General features: G+C 36.4%; 2 protein-coding genes across 3 annotated transcripts in view; one reads left to right on the top strand and one right to left on the bottom strand.

The window, feature by feature from the left end:
* vrk1 (VRK serine/threonine kinase 1) overlaps positions 1 to 25,046 on the top strand; it is a 30,960-nt gene extending 5,914 nt beyond the window's left edge. Inside the window, exons 7-13 of the mRNA XM_073869291.1 lie at positions 216 to 308; positions 3,461 to 3,593; positions 4,457 to 4,577; positions 5,203 to 5,258; positions 8,945 to 9,117; positions 23,662 to 23,755; positions 24,770 to 25,046. Coding sequence (XP_073725392.1) covers positions 216 to 308; positions 3,461 to 3,593; positions 4,457 to 4,577; positions 5,203 to 5,258; positions 8,945 to 9,117 — 576 coding nt within the window. The 3' untranslated portion in view covers positions 23,662 to 23,755; positions 24,770 to 25,046. The remainder of the gene's footprint in view (positions 1 to 215; positions 309 to 3,460; positions 3,594 to 4,456; positions 4,578 to 5,202; positions 5,259 to 8,944; positions 9,118 to 23,661; positions 23,756 to 24,769) is intronic.
* Positions 11,635 to 18,415, bottom strand: LOC129446973 (uncharacterized). 2 transcript variants are annotated; one of them, XM_055208523.2, is made up of 6 exons: positions 18,205 to 18,415; positions 16,744 to 16,780; positions 15,164 to 15,423; positions 14,916 to 15,074; positions 14,738 to 14,830; positions 11,635 to 12,090 (listed from the first exon to the last, which is right to left on the bottom strand). In XM_055208523.2, exons 3-6 carry the CDS (start codon positions 15,305 to 15,307, stop codon positions 11,767 to 11,769), a joined length of 720 nt encoding a protein of 239 aa, XP_055064498.2. In that variant the 5' UTR covers positions 15,308 to 15,423; positions 16,744 to 16,780; positions 18,205 to 18,415; the 3' UTR covers positions 11,635 to 11,766. The 2 variants fall into 2 exon arrangements, with proteins under 2 accessions (XP_055064498.2, XP_055064499.2); XM_055208524.2 differs by lacking the exon at positions 18,205 to 18,415 and adding an exon at positions 17,225 to 18,184.
* Positions 25,047 to 27,260: the final 2,214 nt, after the last annotated feature.

Genomic DNA, 27,260 nt, shown 5'->3' with positions numbered 1-27,260 from the left:
AGAAATTTTGCATCCCTAATGTAAATCCCTACACGGTGCATCCCTAGTGTAAATCGTTTCAAAAATATTTGTCAATGTACTGATCGTTTTTTAATAAAATATGTTTTTTCCTTTAAATACATGTACAAAATGCTTATAAAGGTCTTTGACATGATAGCCAGAGAGAGAATACTATAACATTACATTCTCAAAGTCTAACATCTTTATCTCTCCAGCTTGATATTCTAGAGTACATCCACGAACATGAATATGTGCATGCGGACGTCAAAGCCTCCAACCTCCTCCTGTCCTATACCAACCCCAATCAGGTTTGTTTCAAGCCCTGCATGTGTTTATTGGTTGACTGCTGCAACCATACAGAGGAAAGTGTGTGTTGAGGGAGCTCTTGGTCTTTTTAATTGGAGTACCATAATTTCGAATATAAGAAACTACTCTACAATTTTTTTGCCATCTGTTAATGAGATTTGGGCGGAAAAAAAGGAAAAACAATTTAAGCCTTTAATGCTCGGTTCATAAACTGGAGAGATTAGAGCCAGTATTGGAGCTGTCGCTAGCAAATAAGGTTGGGGGGGCTGGGCAGGAGCAAATATTTAATTTGAAGATTAATAATGTATCAGTGGTGTATTATTAAGATGCTATTTTTAAAGTCACAATTTAAAACTCGGCCTCTCGGGATTAGTGGCTGTTTACTGGGTTACTATGAGCACTTTTTTATGGTTTTCCTTTCAAATTCAAACCAAAGAAGTTGTTGGGGTGTTCTTTCTGCTTTTTTAAAATACATTTGTGTCTCTTTTATATAAGGTTTAGGTGTGTATATAGTGCTGAATACTGAACTGCAACTCATGATTATTTTCATAATCGATTTATCGAACATTAGTTTTTTTTTTTATTAAAGCCGCTCTATGCAATTCGGCGTTTTTGTCAAACAGCGACCCCTAGAGTCGCTGGAGAATACTTGCAACTGTCGTAATTTCCCACTTTAGTACTCCAAAGATAATGACCAGGTAATGTTTCACAATTTCATACAAATATTAGGCTACTGCATAGTCTACTAAACTACAGATGATGGTAATAGGATAATAAGAAGTTTATTCCAAGTGTAAAGTGCATATAATAATAAAATACCGCGTATGCTAGCTTATAATGTTTTAACATGATTGCAGCTAAATCACAATTAAACATTACAAAATGCCATGACAAAGTTAATTGTGTACGTTGCATTATCTCATAACATTGGTTGTTATAATGTCACTATACATGATTATTGCTATTTATCATAATAGTTAGCAAATTGTGCATGTTTACACTATTTACAACCTCTGTGCTTATTTATGTCCTGATAATTATGTGAGATATTGACAACTGTTGTCATGATAATCGCATGACATACTACAAGCAAGCGCATACAACATAGACCGCAAACAAGTTTACAAATAAGAGATTTACTTACTAGTCCATCAACAAGATCGCCATATCAGCATCCCTCCAGTGCTGTCTTTTAGCTCATGCCAACGAGTAAAAACCTGACCGAGTGGGACTCTTGTCCGGTTCCTAACGTGGTCAGATTCTTTTTTCCTTTTCCTACTCGATTCCGAACGCGCTTTCTTAGCTTTTAAATCGTTTAGCCTCACGTCTCAAATTCGCGCGTGCAGTTGTTGTTATAGGCTTGATCGACTTCATGCGGAGTTGCAAGAACCGACACCCGGATGACGTCAAAGTGCCGTCTCGGATCATTCTCGCGGTACTTTGACGTCATCCGGCGGTCGGTTCTTGCAGCGCCACACGAAGTCGAACAAGCCTAACGTGTGTGACGTCGTTGCCGTAAAGCAAGTCGTGATTCTCGCGAGATTTGTCAGGGGCGGTTCTCTCAAGCTTGCATTGCTGGTTTTGGTAGCGGCTTCCTCCCCGAGCTTCAACAGGAGGATGATTCGCCTTACTATGACTTTGTTTACCACCAAAATAACTTTAAAGCTGTTATATTAAGGTAAAATAACTGCATAGTGTGTCTTTAATCGACTAGGTGGATAAAAACATATACATTTACTCAATTATATTCTCTCCTTGTTATAGCTAAATAAGGCACTAAATTAGGGTATTCACATGTAGAGGTGTACTTTTAAAAGCATGCACAAGCCACACACTACTACAGTGAGTTTAGTAATAAAATCTTTTTGATAAAATACGTTTGGGTGATTCTCACGAAATCCGTTTCCAGCATCAGAATTTTTAAAAAGCCCTTGAAGCCAATTTTTTTTCCACATATAAAATTAAGGTCTGAAGTTACTATAACCATTATTTTTGAGGATTTAATACATATTTCCTATAAAATTATTAACTTTTTTTATTATCATTATCAAAAATTATTATTAACGCAACATGATATTACATTAAATACATGCATTTACAAACTCATGTTTCGGTAGTGAGAACTAAAAAGTTGTCTAGGTACTATGACAAACAACATTTCAACTTTTATCTGGAGAGAAAAAATAAGATCTGCTTACCTGGTAGCCATCTTGAGTGTCACAGTCAATTATGTCCCTTCCAACTATTTTTATTTTAAATGTTAGTTCCTTGAAGGCTCAAACAATGATTGAAATTTGTTGCGGAGGATGAGAAAAATTTTATTGGACACATTTATATTCCTTATTATTGTATCTACATTTATCAATGATCACCAAATACCACGTTTCTTTATTGTAAATTTTTATAGTATAACATGCACTGAAGCTTTTTATTTTTAAGATTTTTTTAATTATAAATATTTCCATGTCAAAAAACCCAAATCCAGTCATGGACACGTTGCGGTAATGAAAATTTCCCCCTTAAATGTGAAGAAAAAATTGGTTTGTATAATGTCATTTGAAATCATGTGCAAAATAGTTCGTGAAGAAATGTTTGTAACTGTATGTTTCTTATTTTGATACTCTTACTTTGCATTTTCTTTTTAATCAAAATGTTTCATCATGACACCTCATAAGTCTAAAATCACCCATTTGTGCAGCGTTTACGTAGTAATTGTGTGTCTTTCATCATGACAACGAATGTAATGATCAATGATTATCGATTTTATCGATTAATTGTTGCAACTCTATGTTCAAGTCGTCTTCAATATATTCATGTGCACTTACTCTTAAAAGGCCACTTCTGGACACAATTTTGCACTGCTTGCAAAATTAGAATAAAGATGCATTTGCATGTTTTGGCGCTGATTGTTCTAGTGTCTTTGAAACATTGTTAACTGCTTGCTGTTGCTTTGAGAACTCACCTGTCAAAGTGTTAATTGTCAGACCTTTTTTATAGGTGATATACCGCTAATTGGCAGTCACTCTTTTTGCTCTCATTATTTTTTTTTTAAACCTTGCCATGATTGTTTTAGCAGTGTTTTACATCTTTGCAGCACATGTGACACGAAGCACACAATTCTAATTTTGCCCCATGCTTTTGTTTTTGATCTCAGGTATATTTAGTAGATTATGGATTGGCCTATAGATACTCACCTGAAGGAGTGCTGAAAGAGTACAAAGAAGACCCAAAGAGATGTCATGACGGGACCATTGAGTTTACTAGTATCGATGCTCACAAAGGAGTCTGTAAGGAATTGCACCATTTAAATCACAATTAATCACCATTTTTACACCAGAAAGTCAGACTTTTCTGCCCATGTACAACAAATCATTTATGATCTTCACATTAACTTCACACTGGCAGAGTTGGCATTTTGTAAAAAAAAAAAGTTTTATTCTGCACCTTTTCCCAAACTGATAATTTTTTTCATAATTGAATTTGTTGCATAGGCTATGTTAAATTAGAGATGTAATGATTTCTGGTTTAATGGTTAAACGTGATAAAAATGTCCAACGGTTAGTATTACAGCGTAATTTTTTAATTGCCAGTGTCACAGCTCAAAAAACCCTTGTCCTGCATCAACCAATTTTAGTAATCACGTGAGACAAACACATTCATTCACGTCTGCTCCCATGCGTTTGTGATAAGTGCTGTACTGACTGAATTTTAATCCCAAAAAATATCACATTGTTTCTTCCGCGATTTCGGTGAGCGCAGGTGTCGTGCAGCTTACTCCTTGGTCCTAAAGTACACCTGATTTCTCATAACATACGGAGACATATGACTTGCTGATTTGTCCTGTGTTTATATGAAAATCTGATTTACTCACTTGTGTTTTATCAGAACTAGATAAACATTTATCTCACAACCCCAAATGCGTCATGATTTAGGTCATTTTATTTATTTGATGTTTATGCGAATAAAAGTGCACTTACATGTAAAATCAATTTTTAATTTGGTTTGCATGAGTACTTTTTTACATTTCTAGAAATTTTTACAATACCCTAATGCTATTTCTACATTTTCATACCGTTTCATCTCTATATTAAATGATATTTATAAAAAAATTTGAGATGCTGAGTTTTCCCTTGTAAATATTTCAATTCAGCCCCTTCAAGGAGAGCAGACCTTGAAATCATGGGCTACTGCATGATCCAGTGGCTTTGTGGCCGTCTACCATGGGAGGACAAACTTCAGGACCCTGTTTATGTCAGAGACTCTAAACTAAGGTGAGCATCTTTGTCTTGCATGGCTTTTAAAGAGGTAGTTCACCCAAAAATGAAAATTCAGTCATTTACTCACCCTCATGTTGCTACAAACCTGTATAAATTTCTTTGTTTTAATAAACATGGATTAATATAGGAATGTTTGTAACCAAACCGTTCATGAGCCCCATCCACTTCCATAGTATTCTTTTTTTTCCTAATATGGAAGTCAATAGGGTTAATGATTGGTTTGGTTACAAACTTTCTTCAAAATATCTTCCTTGTTCATCGGATAAAAGAAAATCATACAGGTTTTTAACAACATGAGAGTGAGAAAATTACAGAATTTTCAATTTGGGGTGAACTATCCCTTTAAGAATATGCACATCTAAGGGAACCGAGACATAATTCACCTTATTGTTTGCCATGGGCTAATAAAAATCAACTTATCATTAGATAGAAACAATGCCTCTGCAGTATAACTAATTAATTTTACCTCAGATTTTGCCTCTAATTGGCTTACAACTTATTACTATGAAGTTGCACGGTAGACTAGATGCAAATAATAACAGGTCAGTTTTAATGAATTATACTAGAGTACGTTTCCAAGACTGTGTTTGATCCGTTTGTAAATATTCCTTTCCCTTAGGTGTAGAGACAATATCGATGAGTTTATGAAAAGCTGTTTCCCAGAAGATAAACCAGGTGAGAAAAAAAAAAGGGAGGTATTTAGGGTGCAATTGGGTAGTTAAATATCAATTAAATAGATTATATATGTTTAGCTTCCAAACATTACTCTCACAACTGTACTTTTAATGAGATTTTAACATGTTTTTTGACCTCGCAATATAGCCACCTGTGAAATCTGCGGTATTACTTTTTGTTTGTCTGCCAAGCCGTAATTGGGCTGACGCACTTTCACAAACAAGAGGGCGAGGGGCTCTTCTCTTGATAATGAGAGTGAACCCAGGTGATTTAGCCATAATTACAACTAATCTATCAGCCCTGTGCTAATTCCCAGCAACTTCTCACACTAACTTTAAACGGAGAGCGTGACCACTTTCTGTCGGGTGGGTGAAGGGGGCATTACAGACAGGATTTAGCATTTTCTTCTGGTGGGATCAAATCGCACGTGTTGCACTTTTCTGTACATTTTGGAATTTGTCCCAGTTTTTAACATTACCAGGCCAAATAAATAGTTACTGGTATATCAGCTGGGCCATTTTGAGATTATTGGCAGAAACCTGCTTGGCTTGTGTCATTTCCCAAATTCTCTAGCAACTAGTCAATGGATTATAAGTGTTGTGTATGTTTAATGCATTTCATTAAGTAATGTATTAAAGGGATAGTTTACCCAAAATTGAAAATAATATTAATGACTCACCCTCATGTAGTTCTGAACTCGTAAGACCTCCGTTCATCTTCGGAACACAGTTTAAGATGTTTTGTATTCAGTCCGAGAGCTTGTTGACCTTTCATTGAAAATCAATGTACGGTATGCTGTCCATGTCCAGAAAGGTAATAAAAACATCATCAAAGTAGTCCATGTGACATCAAAGTAGTCCATGTGACATCAGTGGGTCAGTTAGAATGTGTTGAAGCATCCAAAATACATTTTGGTCTAAAAATAACACAAATTACGACTTTATTCAGCATTGTCTTCTCTTCCGGTTCTGTTGTGATCGTGTGCACGAGACTAGAGTCACGTGACTGCAATGACGCGGCTGACGTGTTATCTGGTGCACCCCAGCTGTTGTTTTTTGTGCACCCTGGCTTCGTTTACAGTCTGAGGGTAAGTCTACAATCTAAGTTTGAACAAAAAAAAAACTTTGCAAACATGTATGAGGATAACACGTCATCTGCGTCACTGCAGTCACGTGACTTAAGTCTCGCGCATGCGCTTCACAAGAGACACGGAAGAGAAGACAATGCTGAATAAAGTCGTAATTTTGTTATTTTTGGACCAAAATGTGTTTTCGATGCTTCAACACATTCTATCTGACCCACTGATGTCACATGGACTACTTGGATGATGGTTTTAATACCTTTCTGGACATGGACAGTTAACCGTACGTAGATTTTTAACGAAGGGTCAACAAGCTCTCGGACTAAATATAAAACATCTTAAACTGTGTTCTGAAGATGAACGGAGGTCTTACGAGTTTGGAATGACATAAGGATGAGTCATTAATGATATTATTTTCATTTTGGGTGAACTATCCCTTTAATTACTGCTTGATATAGAAGTGCATCTGAACACACAGTTTCAGCTTTAGCTTACATATTTTTAAACTAAATGAACTGCATAAAAATGTGATGAGTTTAAGTAAATTAAATAATATTACAATTATTTAGGTGCAATAATACAAAATTAGAAAAAAGTATCTTTAAACAACCACCAAAAAAGTGATTTTTTTAAACAAACTTGTTTTTCCTCCATCTCTTTGACCTCTGCATTAGTTTTGCAGTCACTGCGTGGCAGGCTGTACTTCTGCAGAACTTTAGGGCGTTCTTTCCTCGTGTCGTTTAAAAATCAAAGCCGTCATTGGCTTCCTTTGCTCAGCCGCTGATATGACGGCAGTTCTTAAGCCCTGTGACAGCCGCGCGGCAGACGGCGAGATCTCTCCTCGGGCTGTTGTCTTGTGCGTACACGCCGCATCACAACACCGAGCTGATAGGAGGCGGCACTCTTAGCACGGCCATCACGACTAATTCTGTTTGGTGTGACTATTTTAACAGCCGACAGTAAACAACAGTTTGTGAGCGGAGAAGTATAAAGAACAAAGTGACAAATGTCAGCCGCTCTCCTCTAAACTTAGCCTGAAGGTTAAAGTGTGAGCGTCTTCTGTGAAGCCGTTGCCCTACAGGGACCGTTCTGTTTTTCCTGTGCTACAAACACACATGGAGCTACCTTGTTAACTTACGACTTCTACCTGATCATTTGAAACTGAAAGGCCAAGTAGCATTAACTTAATCACACAGTTGGTAATACTTTTTTTGTCTATAATATGTGTGTGTGCATGCGTGCATGTGTATGTGTATGTGTATATGTGTATGTATATATATATATATAAAACTCAATATGTGTCATTGCCGTTTTTTAAGTACACTTTTATACACATTTTTTTAAATACAACAAACAAACAACAAAAAAACTAATAATTTATCCGATTAATTGGAAAAAATAATTGTCTGATCTAACGATTACCATAATAATAAATTGAGCCTTTGGTATATGGGTGATTCACGAAATCCAGACTTAGAAAGTGTCCAGCATCAGATTTTTTTTTAAAAAGCCCTTAAAGCCAATTTTTTTTCACATATAAAGATTAAGGTCTGAACTTACTATAACCATTATTTTTAGAGGATTAAAAAAATATTTATAATTAATATAATATATAATATAAAATTTGTTAGATTATCATTATCAAAACATATCATTACCGCAACATGATATTACATTAAATGTATGCATTTACAAACTCAGATTTTGATAATGAGAACTGAAAAATTGTCTAGGTACTATGACAAACAAAATTTTAAATTTTATCTGGAGAGAAAAAATAAGAACTTCTTACATGGTAGCCATCTTGAGTGTCACAGTCAATTAGGTCCCTTCCAACTATTGTTTTTTTTTTTTTTTTTTTTTGGAAAATGTTAGTTCAATGAGGGCTTAAACAATGATTGAAAATTGTTGCGGAGGATGAGAATTTTTTTTTCTTGGGCACATTTAAATTCCTTATTATTGTCTCTACGGTTACCAATAATGAGGAACTACCACATGTTTCTTTACTGTAAATGTTAATAGTATAACATGCACTGAAGCTTTTTAATTTTTAGATCTTTTAATTATAAATATTTTCATGTCAAAGAACCCAAATCCAGTCATCGACACGTTGCGGTAATTAAAATTTTCCCCTTAAATGTGGAAAAAACATCAAAATTGGTTTGAATGATGTCATTTGAAATCATGTGCAAAATAGTACGTAAAGAGATGTTTGTATCTGTATGCTTCTTATTTTGATACTCTTACTTAGCATTTACTTTTTTTATCAAAATATTTCATGACAAATGTTTTCAAGTCTAATTTCGCGAGAATCACCCATAAGTGAAGTGTATAATTTTGAAGTTCAAATACTTTCTTTCCAGGCATACGTAGGGACAACTACAATTAAGCTATTGGTGACTTCCTTAAAATTGTAAATACTGTGATAATATGAAAATATTACTGTTTGAGCATCTAATAATTTCAGGTTGCGACTTGGGCTCTATGTTGTTTCAACCATTGAAACGCTAGAGTGATTGTGAAACCTGTTTATTATTTGCCATTATCTTATGCAAATATGTTTGGTGAAATTACACACCTAATCTTTGTCTTTTAAAAATTTTAGGGGAACTGGCAAAGTTCATGCAAGAGGTCAAGTCTATTGGATACAGTGACAAGCCCGATTACGCAAAGTTTCGAGCTATTTTGCAGCAAGGACTGAAGAGCATAGGTGCGTCTGATGACAAAAAGCTGGACTTCACACTGGCGGCCAAAGGCACAGGCCCGGCTCCTGTCTAGGTGAGAGTTACGTGTAGTAGAAAATTCAGAAAGTGAAACCTAAATTGACCTTATTCAGTTTTCTGATAAGGGAACATTCAAGTGCTCATGCAATACCTTTTTCATACCTAGCGTTTAAAGTAAGCTCATTTCAACATCCTGTAATTTGTTTACCTGTTGAAAGCAGCATCAATTTTAAAATGCCTGAACACAACCCATGCCTAATTGCTCAGGTTAGCAGAAAATGCTGTTAAGTGCATTGATTTTCAAATTCGATTAAAGTGTGATGCTTTCAACAGATGTGTTTTAGACTTATTTACATTGCTTTTTCCAATCAACACGCACATTTGGACCTTGTCCACATCAGCTTGCCTTTGCCATGTAGTGTGATAGTTAAAATGTGTCGTTTTTTTTATACTAAGTCTTAAATGGCGAAAATACAAAGTGTTTTATTACAAAAATATATTTAGTTGTTTTTGTGCAGATAAATGTGTAAAGCCGGATTGTATTTAATTAGTGTTTTTTTAATCTGCTTGGCAAACCTTTATTTTTGTCATCTTAGACTGCACTCAACACCCTCGAGGTGTCGGTATGGATGAGATCTCAGTCATGTGAAACCCAACGATGATACTTATTTTCTAAAAACCTGTGAAGTTATAGCTTGAAATTGAATTTGAAAAGTAATAGCATTTAATTGTTTAGTTTGGTTTTAAGCTGAATCGTCTTAAAAAGATTAGTTCACTTAACATGGAAATGTTATCAACCTTTGCTCCTCCACATATAAAACTGACATGACTTTATTTGGAGAATATCCTGCCCATGTTTTACCGTTATAAAAGTACTGACTGAGGAGCATAGGTGCCAAGCCACAGAGTAACAAAAACAGGGTTAAAGCCAGTGTCAGTGCCACAGAATACAGAATGAGGGGGCCTCCATATTTCACTGGGGGGCACACCTCATTCATCTTTTTAGTAGTAGTAGTTTATTATTATTATTATTATTATCATTATTATTATTATTATTATTATTATTATTATTATTACATGGCACTGTAAAATGTATGGTCTGATACTTAGACACTTACACTGTAAATTCTAACAAGTTCAGTTTACTTAAAAAAACTAAGGAAACCGATTGCCTCATTTTTCTAAAGCAAACTTAAAAGCAAACTTAAGGTTAACTTAGTAATTAGCTATTAGTAAGTATAACAAACATTTTCTGAGTAAATTTACTAATACATATCAATTTAGTTTAATATGTAATTTTAAGTTAACATACTTATCAATGGTTACTAATGATACTTAAGAATTTCTATTAAGATTACCGTATTAATTCAATTAAACTAACAAGGTTTTATTTAGTACTGCTAACATTCTAAATACTAGTGCTCTGAACATGGATTTAATTAACAATTTTAAGCTATGTCAACTTAAAAAACTATGTGCAATCGGTTTCCAAAGTTTTTTTAAGTAAAATGAACATATTTTTTTAAGTACAACTGATAGAGAAAACACTCAACACACATATGAAATTCTGAACTGTTTATTTTTGTAATAAACAGCTAGAAAGCTTTTTAAAACATAATGCAGTGAACACATGGACACTTCTGTTCAAACATTATCAGTCTTTCTGACTAACTTGTCTTTTTCTGTCATTCACAACAAAATCCTAAAAAGCTTTTCTGTAAGAAAAGGCACTTTAGAGAACAAAATAGGCCTGTTTCTGCAGAAATTTGGCTTTGTAAACAACAATTTGGAATTGTGTAATTACAAATATTCCTTAAATACAGACTGGCTTTGGAAAGGGTCTGTTACTTAAAAAACTTGATTGTTACAAATGGTGAAACCGAGGCACACTTAGTGCAATACAAAACATGTCTAATGTTTTTTTGAGTAACAGACCCTTTCAAAAGCAAAAGTAAAAACCAAGGCACACTAAGTGCAATACAAAACATGCCTAAAATACATGAGAACTAACTTTGGAAAGGGTCTGCTACTTATAAACAACAACAAAAACCATAACTGATCCCCACAAGAGGGCGAAACCAAGGTACACTTAGTGCAATTACAAAACATGCCTGAAATACAGACAACTGAAAGGGTGTTACTTAAAGAAAAAACTCTTCCCCTTGTTACAAGAGGTAAAACCAAGGCACACTTAGTCCAAGTACAAAACATGAAAGGAAAGGGACAGTTACTTAAAAAAACACATAACTGATCCCTTTTTAACAAGTGAAGTCAAGGCACATGTGAAAAAAGTGCCATTACTAAACATGCCTAAACACATTTAAAGGGTTAACATTTTCTTAATTTTTGCATCAACCAGTTAAAGTAATATTCACCCAAAAATTGAAAATTCTGTCATCATTTACTCACCCTCACGCCGCTACAAACCGCCCAAATTTCTTTGTTTTGATGAACACAAAATGAAGATGTTTTGAGAAGTGATTGCAACCAAACCATTCATGGACCCTGTTTACTTCTAGTATTCTTTTATCCTACTATGGAAGTCAATGGGGTCCATGAACGGTTTGGTTGCAGGCATTTCTCAAAATATCTTCAATTTAGGCAGGTTTGCAACAACATGAAAGTGAGTAAATGATGACAGAATTGTTGGGTGAATTATACCTTTAACGGTTAGCATAGGCACCCAAGGCCAAAAGAAAAGACATTAGGTTAAAAGCTGATTTTTTAGAGTTTGGAGTTTGGGTTTCAGGTTCTTACCTCCTAAAGACAGAAATACCCTCTGAATAAATTCAAATGTATTCCTCATTGTCTTTGGGTAGTCTAAATTTAGAGCATAGATTAAAGCAAAAAGGAGACATACAGCATGTGGCAAGCTTCGGACATCGTCCATGACAAATTTTCCCTCCAGAATGATTTCCCTTATTGCGTTAGTGTTGAGTGCATGTGGAGTTCTGGCAGGCATGTTTTCATGTAGAACTGTAAGCAGGCCAACATCAATTTGGCTGAAGTCTGCATCTACATCAGAATCCTAAAGAGAGAAAATAATAAGAATGAATGTCTTTCTAACTTAAAACATTGATTGTATAGAATTCATATTCAGCAAAATATAGATGTTTCAGAGGTGACAACATAAACAAGCGGCTTTCGTGGTCAATGCGTAACTTCTGATAAACTTCGGTAAGAATAAATAACAACAAAGTCCTTTAAATGTAGTTTATTTATATAATAAGCAAAATAAACACGTAGATTACATAGGAAACCAAAACATTTGTTATTTTCGACGAGGTATTTGTTCAAGAATTTAGTTTAGCAACTAGTCAGACCATAAAAAAAAACCTGAAACTGGAAGTAAAGTTCAGACCAGACGCGTATCACGTCACCACACGTGCGTCCGATGAAACCGTCTATAGAGTGTCCAAAAGCTGTTTAAAAAAAACGCAAATCTCTTCCTTCAGCTTGAAGCATTTTGTTCACCACAGTGCACTGTGTTGGTAAGATCCACAAGAAAGTGATATCAAGCTTCATGGCAAACATGATTGCCAAAGACATCAATAAAATAAATCGTGCAAGTTATAAAATATCTTTCAGAAGGACTTCTTTTGCATTCTTCCTAATTATTAATCTCACAGAACTAAAGAGAATTAATAGTTCAGATATAGTTGATATAATTATTAAAATATATTCATCATTTACTAATTCTCTATCACTTAGAACTAGTGCTGCACGAAAAATCGCATGTGATTGTCATGCCCATCTCCTCAGTGAGGCTCTGTTTGCACGTACATGGCTATTTTTAAAAACTGAGAGATTTACCTTCATTTGTGCCCCTCGTTTACACGCAAACCGAGAACTCGCCTCTGGCCAGAGTTTTTAGAAACAATCGGTTTCAGAGTGGAGATCTTGAAAATCTTCGATTGCAAGGTTGCATATAAACTGAGACAAACGGATGTTTAAGCAGGCAACGTCACAGAGTATGCGCCAGAGCTCACATCTATGTCAAAAGTGCGACCTATGTTTACATGTGACAGCTACTCTGAACGCTTCCAAGATGACATTTATGTTCGCGGAAACTCGTTCTGTGTGTTTGTATTTGCAAATACAGCTGCTCCATTATGTCGAGGAACAGAGATGAGTGCTCGGAGGTCAGCAATTTTACGCGTGTTTGACTTCATGTGGCGTTGCAAGAACCGACAGACGAATGATGTCAAAGTACCGCGAGAGGGATTCGAAATTAGACCTCTACGTGTGATTCCTCAACTCGCTCTCGCGGTACTTTGACGTCATCAATCACCTACTGCAAAAACTCCTCCCTCCAACATGAAGAACCAGTTTGCATCACCACCAGCACTTCCGGTGATTGGCTTACGTGGGCTTGAGCTTCTCTTGACAGCATATATGCACGGGTACGTGTAAATAAACACTTTTCTGAAAACTGACATGTGTGCACGATATTATTTTTGAAACTGGAGAGGCTGAAATGTCAGTTTATGAAAATAGCCGCCCACGTGTAAACATAGCCTAAGGCCGGTTCCTTGATTGGTGGTAGATTGGCGTCGCCTGCTTTCGGATGGAGCGGCATTTGCTACACAAAGCCGTAGATCACTGACAATCGGGGCAATTTCGCATTAAATTATTATGCCTATATTATGCCTGCAATATGCATGCGATATGGCCCAGCTTGTCGGTGAGCTACGGCTTTGTGTGGTACATGCGGCTCCATCTGGAAGCAGGTGATAGCAATTTACTAGTCAAGGAACCGGCTTTACTGAGGAGATGCGCGTAATATCGCATGGGATTTATTGTGCAGCCCTACTTAGAACCCCTATGACTTTCTTTGTTTACAAAGAATTATTAAATAACTCGTGTTTTTTGAAGCTAAAGATATAGATACCATACACTGCCAAACAAATATTAATTTTGTTTTGTTTCCAATAAACAAAGAAAAGTTAGAGGTTTGAACAACCCAAGAGTTAGTAATGCTACTTTACTGTATATGAACTAATGTACACATATAGATTTTAGGAGCGTTAGCTCTTCTTTTATGAATTGCCATATTACATACATATAAACGCATAAACAGCGCGCACATGCTCCCTGCCCATAGAAAATCATTTAAAAAAGGTGCCATAAACGCGTTTGGTGTGATTGGCCCCTTAAGCCCGGAATACACTGCACGATTTTTGTCCTCTTATAAGATCATTACCTTATCACACTGTGTGCCATGTATCGTTTAAACTCGGCTACGAGAGGCATGTAGACTATACGATGATGACACAGAAGCTTCGGTGGCAGCGTCATACGTGGCGCAACGTCACCAGCATGCGTTTGTGGTAAACAAATACCGGCGCGCAGGTCGTAGCAGCAAACACACTGTGCGGTGATCATACCGAATTTCTGACACTGTCAGAAAACTATTGTAGGCTATCTTTGGATGCAAGACCGGGAAAATGGCCGTCTTTGAACCTCTCTCATTGTCTCAACATAGGACCACCGATGGAGAGCCATGATCACAGAAATCGCGACGATTGTTTCACGATGGCAATCTTTCGTCTGGGATAGCCAATAATCGTGCAGTGTATACCGGGCTTTAGTCTGTCTACTGTATACTCCTTCTCATAACCTGATCCATACAATCATGAAACAAAACTTAAAGCAGAAACACCAACATTACTTACAAAGCACGTCTTGAAAAACTCATCCGAGTCATCCCCCAGGAGAACTGGAAGTCCATGAAGTACAGCTGTACGCACACAAGATACATCAGATGACTAAAAAAACAAAGAAAATTGGGTAAGAGGGTAAAATTCATTTCATGGTTTAACAATAACAACATTTAACAAAATAAAGGAGTACCTTTAAATCAACCTGACGTAAAATTTCATCAAGTGTTCGTCCTTGAGTTCCCCCTTTCTTCCGGAAAATTTCAAGGAAACGTGCAGTGTGTTTGTCCAGTGCTGCATAGAATTCAGATCGCAGATTCTTGCCAGATATACGATTGAATTCTGCAAAGATCTAAGCACAAGCACAGAATGGTTAATTACTTTAAAAGAAACAATTTAATAAAAAGCACTTTAGGTTGTGAAGAGGAAAAGAAAACAAACCTGGCTTTCTGTGAAAAGTGCTGGCCATTTTTCCAAGATCTCAGAAACAGGAGGTTCAGAGTGAATGATTTCCTTCCGTCTCAGGGCAAATGTACTATCCATCTTTTGGCCAATGAGGCTCATGTCTCGGCTCTTCTTTTTCATTTCTTCTACAAGTTCTTTTCTCAGGCGTTCTTGACTGTCTTCATTCTCCCCGTTAGGAAAATTTGGCAAAAAATTTACTTCAAATCGTCTAGGTTTTTTAATGCTTCTCCTGAATTCTAAAATAAAAAGAAAAATAAGTCAACAACACAAACGATAATAAAATAAAATACAATAAGGTCACTTAGCAGCAGATGTGATGCTTCAATGTGACAAAGAACTGGCCTCGGATATTATAGGCTGCCAAAGGGAAAGGGTCATTTAGTTCAGAAGGCAGAATTACTTGCAGTGAATGCAAACTACACAATTCATAAGAGCGCAAATGCTCGATGTACCACGCAGTCTGGGGTTTTTGATAAATGTACTTTTAATGCATTAAATGACTTAAAGGTACATGGACAGTCTGAATGGAGACATGGTATCGGAGCAATGCGAGAATATGTTCCATGATTTATGCGATAGTGCTTGGAGGAATATTCCATTTTCTTGGGGGAAGGGTCCGGAGGGTTTGCTCACCACCATGTCATCCAGGGTGTTGATGTCTTTCTTTGTTCGGTCCAGAGGAAGTTGTGTTTTTTGAGGAAGGCATTGCAGAATTTTTCTAGTTTTGATGGACTTTGGTGGAGCCCAACATTTGATACTTGACTCAACACGTAAGGGTTTTTTTCAACGGAGTTTCAAAGGACTGTGGACGGTCCCAGGCGGGGCATGAGGGTCTTGTCTAGCGAAACGATTGTCATTTTTGACAAGAAAGATAGAGATGTATACTTTTGGACCACAATTTTTCGTCAAGGTCCGGTCCAGCCCGATCTAACGTAAATGCGTAGTGACGTAGGGAGGTCACGTGTTACATATATGAAACGCACATTTGCGGACCATTTTAAACAATAAACTGCCACAAAGATATTAATTAGTATCAGTTGACATACAACAACGTAGGAACGGTCCTCTTTCTCAACACATGTAAACACTGGGGCGGAGTTTCGCGTTCGTCCTCTGTGACCTCTTGACGTGATGACGTATTGCGGTGACGTAGTGGGGTCAGCTGGCGCATCACGACCGGATCTACACGACGAGAAGTTGTGCTTTAAAGGTGTATATTTGTTGTTTTTGTTGTCGGGGATGACGGTCGTTTTGCTGGATGGGACACTTTTGCCTCGTTTGGGATTGTTTGTGGTCCTTTGAGGCTCCGTTGAAAAAAACTGTTGAGTGTTGAGTTGGGTGTTGAATGTTGGGTTCTATTGAGGTCCATTGGAGTTAGAGGAATTCTGCAATGTTTTCTTCAAAAAACACAATTTCCTCTCGACTGAACAAAGAAAGACATCAACGTTTTGGATGACATGGTGGTGAGTAGATTGTCTGGATTTTTCTTTTAAGAAAATGGACTAATCCTTTAAGAAGTTGTGCTCTCTTTTCAGATGTAAAAGTGCAAAACTTACATTTCCACTGCATGGCAGAAGGAAATCAGAAGGTTATCTAAGGAAAGACAAATGAAGATTCATTATTCCATTAGTCAAAATTAGAAGAAGTATACTACTTTTTTAAAACAGTGTTGGCCACTTCGGATATGCATATGCCCAATAGGGTAAAAAGAAAATTAAGTATTACTTTAAAACCTTAGTCATAAGTTGGCATAATAACTTTGTGTTCATGCTATGTCCTAACAAAAACATTACCATTAACTAACTACCTTATTTAAAGATAAATAAATGCAAATCTGTCAAGATTAGTTATATACAATAAACGTAAAATAACAAGCAATACACAATTCTACTTATATTAATAAATACAGCCCTCTCTCTCTGTGTGTGTGTGTGGAGGAGAAATGCATGGTAAACAATGCATGAAGAAATAAAGCAGTATACCTTTAAACCTTTTAGACAACTAGTTACATATGGTTTTATTTTACAATGGGTTTACCTGTTTGCATCTATTATCTTCTTTTTTCCGCGTTGTCCTCGACCGAGGATAAACGAGTAAAATTAGCGTCTCCCTCAAAACATTGCATGAACGCGTCAAACCGGCGCATTTAGGGTGACGTCGATTTGGCAAGCTTTTTACTGCGTCTGCGTTGTTGCTAGGCAGCCGTAATGTTGCGCGCGCACACACACAACCGTTAATGAAGAACTACGCCACCATTGCTCCGTTTATTTGATCAATCCTTTACAAGTACACGAAATCAAAGTTTCAGAAAAGAAATAATAAAGCACCATAAGGCTAATCTATAAATGCTGACGCTTCTCTGGGGAGGGGCTTAAATATAAAGAGTAGCGAGGCGATTGCCAATCTTTGCGCATGCTCAGTATAACAAACTAGAAAAAAGCCGTTTATACAAACATTATGGTACAGTTAATATCAGCTTAATTGTTGGTCGGAAATGTGTTGCGTTACGTTAATTGTGATATCAGCACGCGATCTTAGAGATATCAGTTTTCCCCATTCAAGTATAGTCTTGCATGACAGTTCTTAAATTACTGTAAAAGACTGCTTATTTTGGCTCATTCTGTATTATATCAAATATGCACGTTTGTTATTCATGAAAACCTCGCGTTTCTCTACAACACTTATGAAGCATTCAAAACGCATATGTTTGGACATCGCACGTGTGATGGTTTAATGTATAACGTTGCAAAAACAATCTTTATTGCAAACATAAGCAGACTATCTTGTAATATATACTTAGTTTAATTATACATTTGTTTTTTTTTGCCCCTTTATATTTAATTTAAGTAAAGATTTGTTCAAATTGGTTGTATTTTTGCACCAATTGACCCGGTAACGTAACTTAGGCCTAACATCGTAATAAATTCGTCAAAAAGCATGCATGCATATAATTGTGGAAAATGTGTCGACAATAAGGACAAGCAAACAAGAAAAATAGAAAATGTTGTGTTAATTACCTTAAAGTTGCAGAGGGTAATGTTAAAACTTCCTTTGAGAATCTTCCTCAGGAGTCACTCCATGTGCTTCGTCCAGGTGTGGGGGAGGGGAAATGTGCTCAAATGCGCATGCTCAATAGAACGTCTTGGATATTTTGAGTAAGTTTACTTAAATTGCATTAGTTATGTGAACTTTGTAGTGTAACATTTAAAGAACAATTAACCGTTTTAAGTAAACTCAAAAGTTTGGTTAAAAACAAGTAAACATACTAGCATTTTTATAGTAAGGATTACTATTTGCTTTTACAGTGTAGACATCAAATATTGCTACATTGATGGTCAAGAAGGTGTAATTGTTTAAATAACATATTGTTTCATTTAAAAAAAAAAAAAATTATAAGCCTAAAGTGTTTTTCAAGTGTAATATTTCTGTAAAGGCTAAGGACAGAAAAATTGACATTTCCGTAGAATGACCCAGAAACATTAAGCCTTTTAAACTTTTAATCTATTTAAAAAATAAACGTAAGTGTCCAAGTATACCTACGAATTAATACAGTACAGATTTGCATAATTAATAACGTATATGAGATTTTATTTCCAATGATTATACCCAATGTCCGTCTTTTGACTTTGCACGTCTGTCCTTCACTCATTAGGAAACGTGTTTCCCTTGCAGAAGGTTTGTATTTCCTAAAAAGTATCTAATAAAAGATATAAAATCAAAATGTTATGTCTGTATATTTACTCGTATAGCAACTAGCTGTGGAATTAGCGGGACTGTACAGCCAGCCGGTGTTGTGTCGAGTCTGTACCCTCTATGTTTCTTATAGCGTTTTCGTTACTTTAGGTTTATAATTTATTTATTTAGAAAGATTAAAGATTTCAATAGGTTATACTAAAAAAGCCAAATTTTAACGACCTATTTTTTCATGTACTAGAGAATGGTTTACCAAAACTAAATTACCGGGTTGATCTTTTTCACATTTTCTAGGTTGATAGAAGCACTGGAGACCCAATCATAGCACTTAAACATGAAAAAAGTCAGATTTTATGCCATGGACCCTTTAAACTTAAACCACATTATCAGATTACTCTTTGACCTTGAGTACACATAAGTGACAGCTTAATGATTTTTTATTTTTTGTGTGCATGTACTTATAGACTGCATACACCATTTTTTTGTCACTGGTGTTACCTTACTTCTTTAGCAATATTAAAGGTGTTTATATATATATATATATATATATATATATATATATATATATATATATATATATATATATATATATATATATATATATATATATATATATATATATATATATATATTTTAGGGCTGTCAAAAGATTAATCGCGATTAATCGCATCCAACATAAAAGTTTGTGTTTACATAGCATATGTGTGTGTACTGTGTATAAATATTATGTATATATAAATACACATACATTCATGTATATATTTAAGAAATATTTGCATTTAAATACTGTATATACATTTCTATAATTTATATTATATATAAATATAAATATTTTATATATAAATATAACAATTTTTTCTTAAATATATACATGATTGGGTGTGTTTTTATATATAAATAATAATTATACACAGTACACACACATATGTTCTGTAAACACAAACTTTTATTTTGGATGCGATTAATCGCGATTAATCTTTTGACAGCCCTAATATATTTATTTCAGCTTTAAAGCTAAATTCTTAAGTATAGCAGAATTCAATGAATTTAAAATTATCATCATGTCATATGTGAAAGATTTTATTTATTGTGAAAGAAAAAAAAAACACTGTAACACCAGTGACACAACAAATCACCAGTCTCTGGTGTTACTGACCTTCACTGGTGTTACCCATAAGGAAGGTAACACCAGTGATCGTAACACCAGTGACAATTTTCATGAAAACTGCATTTTACAAAATTGCTGCTGCAAAGTATCAAAACACATGTTGTCAATCATTGTATACTCACCAAATTAAGTAGTTTAATCCATTGTATTCTATTTTTTTGCAATTCCCAAACAATAAAGGAGGTCATACCAGTGACTTAAACTAAAAGCTTCATATAAAATCATGAGATAAATGAAATGATTTCTGATAACTGAAAAGACAGTGGACTTACCATAGGCTTCTCTTCATAGATCTCCAGGAAGTTGAAAAAAGGAAGTCAAGTGATGTCATCAGTGTGATTTTTATAAAAAAAAATAAGAGCTTTTTTGTTAAACGGTAACACCAGTGATACAACACCAGCAGAACCACTATTTTCTTTATATATTTTATAATATTTATTAAGCATTTTGTTTTTTTAATGTAATTTACATCCCATATTTGATAGTTATGAACACATTACTATATTTTAAATGGAAGAAAACACTGTTTCTGATCCAAAAATAAAGCATACATGACTGTGGGGACGAGCACTTATGTTGTGCTTGAAATTCTAATTAATTAATAAAAATCAAACATTGCTACATTGATGGCTCAAGAAGGTGTAATTGTTCAAATAACATATTGTTTCATTTTAAAATACAAACAGATTGTATGCCTAAAGTGTTTTTCAAGTTTAATATTTCTGCAAAGTCTAGGGACAGAAAAATTGACATTTCCGTAGAATGACCCAGAAGCCTTAAGCCTTTTAAACGTTTAATCTATTTAAAAAATAAATGTAACGTGATAAAAACGCAATAAGAAACTTTACACTAAAGGAAAACATAGGGGGAACAGACTTCGACAGAATACCGGGTTGTAAACGCAAACAAATCTCTCACTATTGTAAAACCATAACTTATCATGACACTGAAGTGCAAGATTATGCATGGATGACTCATGCAAATAATAACGACCAGCACATAAACAAATAGCAAAAGAAAACAATGTCACTGACGGATCTACACCAGAATGTACTAGGCATTTACCTTTCAAAAGAGCTGCAGGCGACGAGAGGACTTTTAAAAACTTTTTAAGAACAAGGTTTTACTTGTCGCGAAATTTCTTTGAGGCTCCGAATGTGACCGTAACCAAATTATTAAGTTCATTATTATTTCGAAAAGTAAGGGGGCACAGTGACTCAAGTGGCCGAGCCCGCTCGTGGCACCAACACTGGTTAAAGCATTCATACATACATTTATGCATTTTGCCAATGCTTTTATACAAAGAGACTTACAGTGCATATAATGATGAGATACATTGTTTAATCAGTATGTGTGCTCCTATGGATTGAACCCATGACTTTTGCATTGCTAACGCAATGCTCTCTAACAATTAATATACAGGAATGGCAAAACATCACACTGCCCAGTGTGTGGGTTGAACTCACAAAGTTCATAATATGAGACTGACTTGCTCTCTAACTGGGCAAACAATGCATAATGTGACACGTTTTTTAAAGTCAGAGTGATCACATTGTGTAATTAATAAGCTTAAACTTGAATTAAAGTTAATCTTCAGTTCAACTAGAGAACCAGATTTGTAAAGCGATCATTCCTGTAGGCTAAGTCAAGAGTAAAGTAAAGAGAAGCTTTATTGTCATTTCAACCATATAGCCTAAATAAGGTCCAACTGATAAAAATGATTCACTTTTCACTTTTATTATGTGGTACAAAGCTGGTCTATGTAAATTCACAGTTTGTGAATTTTCAATTTGGGTGAACTATTTCTTTAAGCCTAAATTCAGTTGGTGTTCCTTGTAATTCATGAAAAACAAAACATCCAAGCCCGCAGAGATGCCCATATAGTTTGTGAAAGCGATAACCCCATGGCTTCATTCATGGGGTCCGGCACAAAGAGCTCTGAGCAACAAAGCCATCCGCATCTCAGGTTCTCTTCAGCGCTGGGGTGTTTATCCCTACGGCCCCTCCTCTTCCTCCCACAGACAGGTCCTGAGTGCCTGTGTTTATTCCCTGCTAATGTATCACAAATTTGCTGACACGGTAACCTTGGAGTCGGCGCGGGGCCGGCAATCAGCGAGCCGCACTTACGACGGGAGGGGACGGACTCTCCTCGCTTCCCACAATGCAGTTTGCATATGGAAGGTGCCACCAGGGAGCTGGCCCATGCCAGCTGAGGGTTACCTGCCCACTGCCGTTATTGTATGTAATTATCGAGCCAATCTGTTCAGCTCAGCAGGGTCTGGATGGTAATCATGAGGCAGCAATTGGCAAAATGGAAGGGAAATGTGAGGGGGTGGGATGGGGGGCTGGTATAGATGATAGTTCAAGTCCGAGAGAGGGGCGAGCATTCATTATGCAGTCTGAGTGAAGAAAAGGGAGAATTTGATTGCTGTCGTTAAGTGCATCTTCTTCATAACCTCTGGATCGGTTAGTGCGATTTCCTCGAATTGTGGACTTCTCCAGTCTATGCTCGACTTTTCAGTGGAGGGAAAAACAAGGATTGGAGTTGATGAAATTGTTGAAATGTATTATCTCAAATGACTTAAAAATGTGTGGAAATTTCACATTCGAAGTCGGACCTGTAGATTCGGACAGTGCTAGAATCGGCCCTAGTGTTAGTGTCCTGTTTTTTGTTTTGGATTAACGATGTTTATTTCAGTTTATTTCCCGACCGACAACCGCAGCTTGTTAACTGAACATTAACGTTAACGTAAGGTTTTAATATTAAATTGCCATTGAGTAAAAATGCAGTTGACGGTTGTCTGTGATCGGTAAAAATAATGCAAACGTTTTTTATTTAGTTTGAACATGCAAACAGCTGCAACAAATCAACAACAGAACCAGGATTCGTACATTATCAAATTTTCACGCAACATTACATTGTCAAAGAGCATGCGATCAGTCCAAAGATTAATGTCCAAAGGGGGCGGATTGTCTCTTTTATATCTACCACAGTGGCCATTTCTTAAGCAGGACACATTTCAAAAAGTTTTGATTTGCGTCTTTGTGCAAAAAGAGAGATGTTTATGGTCAGGGGCTATCAGAGAAGGTCTGCCCAGACGGGCGCAAGACAGACCACGTCATCTTGCACGCACACGCGACTACGTTCAACTTTCAAACCATACTCAAGCACAGGCACATATGCAATACACATGAATTCTCATACAAATGATTACTTTACCAGACTGCCAGGGCAGCAATAATTTGCGTAATTTATAAGCCATTCACAAAATAAAGATAGAAAAGTGGCAAAATGTCTGTAGGCAAGTGTTGACACGCACCTTGCGTTAATAAATGTTTACTGATAATATTAATCACAAATCTTACTTTCTATTAACCGGTCAATATGAGCATCCCTATTCTGGATGAATTTATATCTTTACTGAATAGTTGAATTGTAATTGCTTACTCAAGCGTTGAAAAAGCTCAAGGCACACATAATAGTTTCCATGTGTTTACTGAGCAAAGGTCCCTTCTTAATATTTGATTTGAACTTCTTTCAAGGGTGCTCTAGGCAAGTGATTTGACCAATACTTTTTCTGTCATTTTCATTCCTGTGTTTTTGTCTTTGAAGACTCCAAAGAGAAAGAAAGCAGAAGACAAAGAGCCATCTAATGATGAAACTGATGAAAGCCCTGCGAAGAAAAGACGAGCTCCTCCGAAAAAGGGTAAGCCATCTCTATAATGCTCTTTTATGAGTGGCCTAATCTTTCTTTTTGACCCTATACCAGATCTGTTAAAGGGACACTCCACTTTTTTGAAAATATGCTAATTTTTCAAAAAGCTCCCCTAGAGTTAAACATTTGAGTTTTACTGTTTTGGAATCCATTCAGCTGATCTCCGGGTCTGGCGGTATCACTTTTAGCGTAGCTTAGCATAATCCATTGAATCTGATTAGACCATTAGCATCGCGCTAAAAAATAACCAAAGAGTTTCAATATTTTTCCTATTTAAAACTTGACTCTTCTGTATTTACGTTGTTTACCAAGATTGACGTAAAAATTAAAGTTGTGATTTTCTAGGCAGATATGGCGAGGAACTATACTCTCATTCTTGTGTAATAATCAAGGACTTTGCTACTGTACCATGGCTGCAGCACGCGCAATGATATTACGCAGCGCCAGAAATAGTCCTCTGCTATTGAAAGTAACCAAGCGGACTATTTTCGGGCAGTGCCTAATATCACTACGCCTGCTGCAGCCATGATCAGCAAAGTCCTTGATTATTACGCCAGAATGAGAGTATAGTCCTAACCATATCTGCCTAGAAATTCTGAATTTTAAATTTTCCGGCGGTCTTAGTACACGATGTAATTACAGAAGAGTCAAGTTTTAAATAGGAAAAATATAGAAACTCTTAATGGTCTAATCAGTTCAATGAATTATGCTAAGCTATGCTAAAAGTGCTAGCACCAGACCCGGAGATCAGCTGAATGGATTCCAAAACGGAAAATGAGCATATTTAAAAAAAAAAAATGGAGTGTCCCTTTAACATTTACATAGCTCAACTATTTTAAAGTTGATAATAAAATGTGCCGAGTACTGAATCTGACACATAAGCACAAATAATAAACAAGTTATTTAAGTACAGTGAACTTTATCAGTGCTAGCTTCTTTAAGTGATAATAGTTGATGTATACATGAGGTCAAGATCTAAAATGAATTGATTTAACCTCTCTTTAGAATCGAATGCGACGAAGAAGCCGGCGAGAACCGCAAAGCCACGTCCAACTAAAGAAAAATCAGAGGCGACTTCTGAGCCTGTGGCAAAGAAAAGCAGAGGAAGGCCAAAGAAAAACTCTTAATCCCCTTTCGAAATCTAGTTGAAGTTTTTGTATCTTTTTAAATTTTATGCTTTGTATTTGTCCTTTATGTTTGCATTTTTCTTAAACTTTAACAGGATGTTGGGCACACTTTCTTACAGTGAAATAATAATAAATAAGAAAAAAATACGACAGTGGATTTGAGTCTTGAGTTATTTTCATCTCCTTTGTAATGCCTTGAATAATCAGGTCTATGCGGATGAGGTCCAGAGGGATTGCTTTGCCCCTGATAAGGAAATCCCTGAAGGAGCTCAGAGTCCCCGACTCTACCCCCTCCACGTTCCCCTTGTTGTCGTACTATGAAAGCCGCCGTGCGGCTGGTGCTCTAACATTTGTGGGAGAGGCGAGCTGGTCTTTGATACTTGCGTTGAGGCGGGCGAACGCATGGCAGACGCCGCGCACATTTGGAGAAGGGGGCTATGCGCCTTTTCGCTCGCTTGCCATTTGATCAGGCAGAGACAAAAGCACTTGGGTCCCACTTTCCATGTCATACTCACTTCAGTCTTTCTTACCTTCCTGTTCTGCATTTGGAAAATGGGTTCAAGAGCTATCTTTAAAAGTTATTTGTGGCTGTACCACTTGTTATCACATCGTAACTTCATCGTTGAGTCTGATAACACGACAACGACATTGCAGAGATAAGTTTAGGTCCTGATGTCATCTTGAATTGTTTTCTGTGTAAAAAACAGTATGGCAACTGATATGACATTGAGAAGACTGGAATAATTTGATAAAGACGGGTTAGAATACATGAATAATAGATACATCATGTTGTTTAAGGGTTCATGACTGGAAGAGTGAAGGTTTGCTAACAATTTGGGGAAAAAGTACTTGAATAGTAGACTCAAACTTATTTTATTTTGAGAGTTCACCCACATCAGTTGGGTAGGGTGTAGAATCTGTTCATCTGAATTCGATTTGTCATGTCCTATTTGTTTTGGCTTTACAATACCATTCATGCCAAATTCTACAAAGTTATTTATAATGGAGAAGTAATCCGCTTACGCCAAGAACGGTAAATGCATGCACTCAAGTTGCCAGACCTTCGCATATCAAACAAATTTGTCCCAATTTTCTTATAAATCCCGACTGTGAGGTTTCTTTTAACCCAAAGGCAGTTGTAAAAGTGTCCTCTTTCCTCAGCTCTAAATGGTCAAATGCCCCGTTTCAGGCTGTGCGCACAAAGACCATCATGGATGCCTTTATCCCTAATTTCACCCATTTCATATCTCCTTTGAGGTCAATCTCCTAGTTTTCACCCACTACAGCATTTTTGCTAAGGGGGACCACAGCCCTGGTTGCCTTGTTAGCTCTAGTTAGACTCGGTCGGCCCAGCAAGAACAGCAAGATGTTTCTCCTAATGTTTGTTTTCAGAGCCGAGCCGCATGAGCCCAAAGCTGATGCCGGCATCGATTGTTCCAGCAGTGAGGACTAAAGTGCACCCCTGTGTGCCTTCCTCTCTTTCCTCACCACTGACCTTCAGGGCGCACAGCCATCACTCCACAGTAGGGGGCAGTAGTACATAATGATTGCACAGCTGGGGGGTGGCGGGTGGGTGAGGGAGACAAAACTTAAACACAACATTACCACCTGTACCCACCACCCGCTCACCGGAGGACGTGCTGCTTTGATGGGCCTGACTGTGGCCATTGATTGACCTGCGTTTATATCCACTCTGTAAGTTTCTCTCGGGCTGTTGGAGGGGTTTGGTGGGGGGCTTCATGCCGGAAACAAATTCTCTTTGCTGGGGTTTGACTGGCTTTGTACTTTCCCTAAAATTGCAGGAGGGGTTACTAATTGGCTTGTTTGAATTTATAATTGGTTAAATGTGTACCCGTTAGCTTACGTGGTATGGCTTTCCTTTGTTACATTAATCCGAGTTATAACTTTACAACAGTGCCGTTATGACCCAGCTTCTAAAAAAGATTGGTAAATGCCAAAACATGAAAACTTTAACAGGACTGTCATAAGGAAAATTATATATAAGTGTGGTACAATGGGAAATGTTAGGATATTTATAACATAATTTTGCATTCAATGAAAAGTTACTCAAAAATGAGTTCTAATGGCAAAGCTTGTATATGACAACTTTTGGGAACCAATGAGATTTGAAGTTATCAAATACAGACATGTTTGAATGTATCATTTGGATGGGTTGGTTTACATTATTCAGTTTTGCTAGATTTGTTCAAAATATTAATATTTCTGTCACAAACATGTCATTTTGCATGTATTAAGAAATTTTAATCCATTTAGTCATTTGTGACCCTGTCTGTGAAATTCAGGCTACAGTCTCATCATCTATTTTTTTAATTAAGAGAATCAAAGTTTCTCAGTCAATATTAAAGATA

Source organism: Misgurnus anguillicaudatus, chromosome 7 (genome assembly GCF_027580225.2).
Source record: "Misgurnus anguillicaudatus chromosome 7, ASM2758022v2, whole genome shotgun sequence".
Lineage (NCBI taxonomy): Eukaryota > Metazoa > Chordata > Actinopteri > Cypriniformes > Cobitidae > Misgurnus > Misgurnus anguillicaudatus.
Note: the sequence above shows the minus strand (reverse complement) of the source record. Positions and strands in the feature narration are given on the sequence as shown.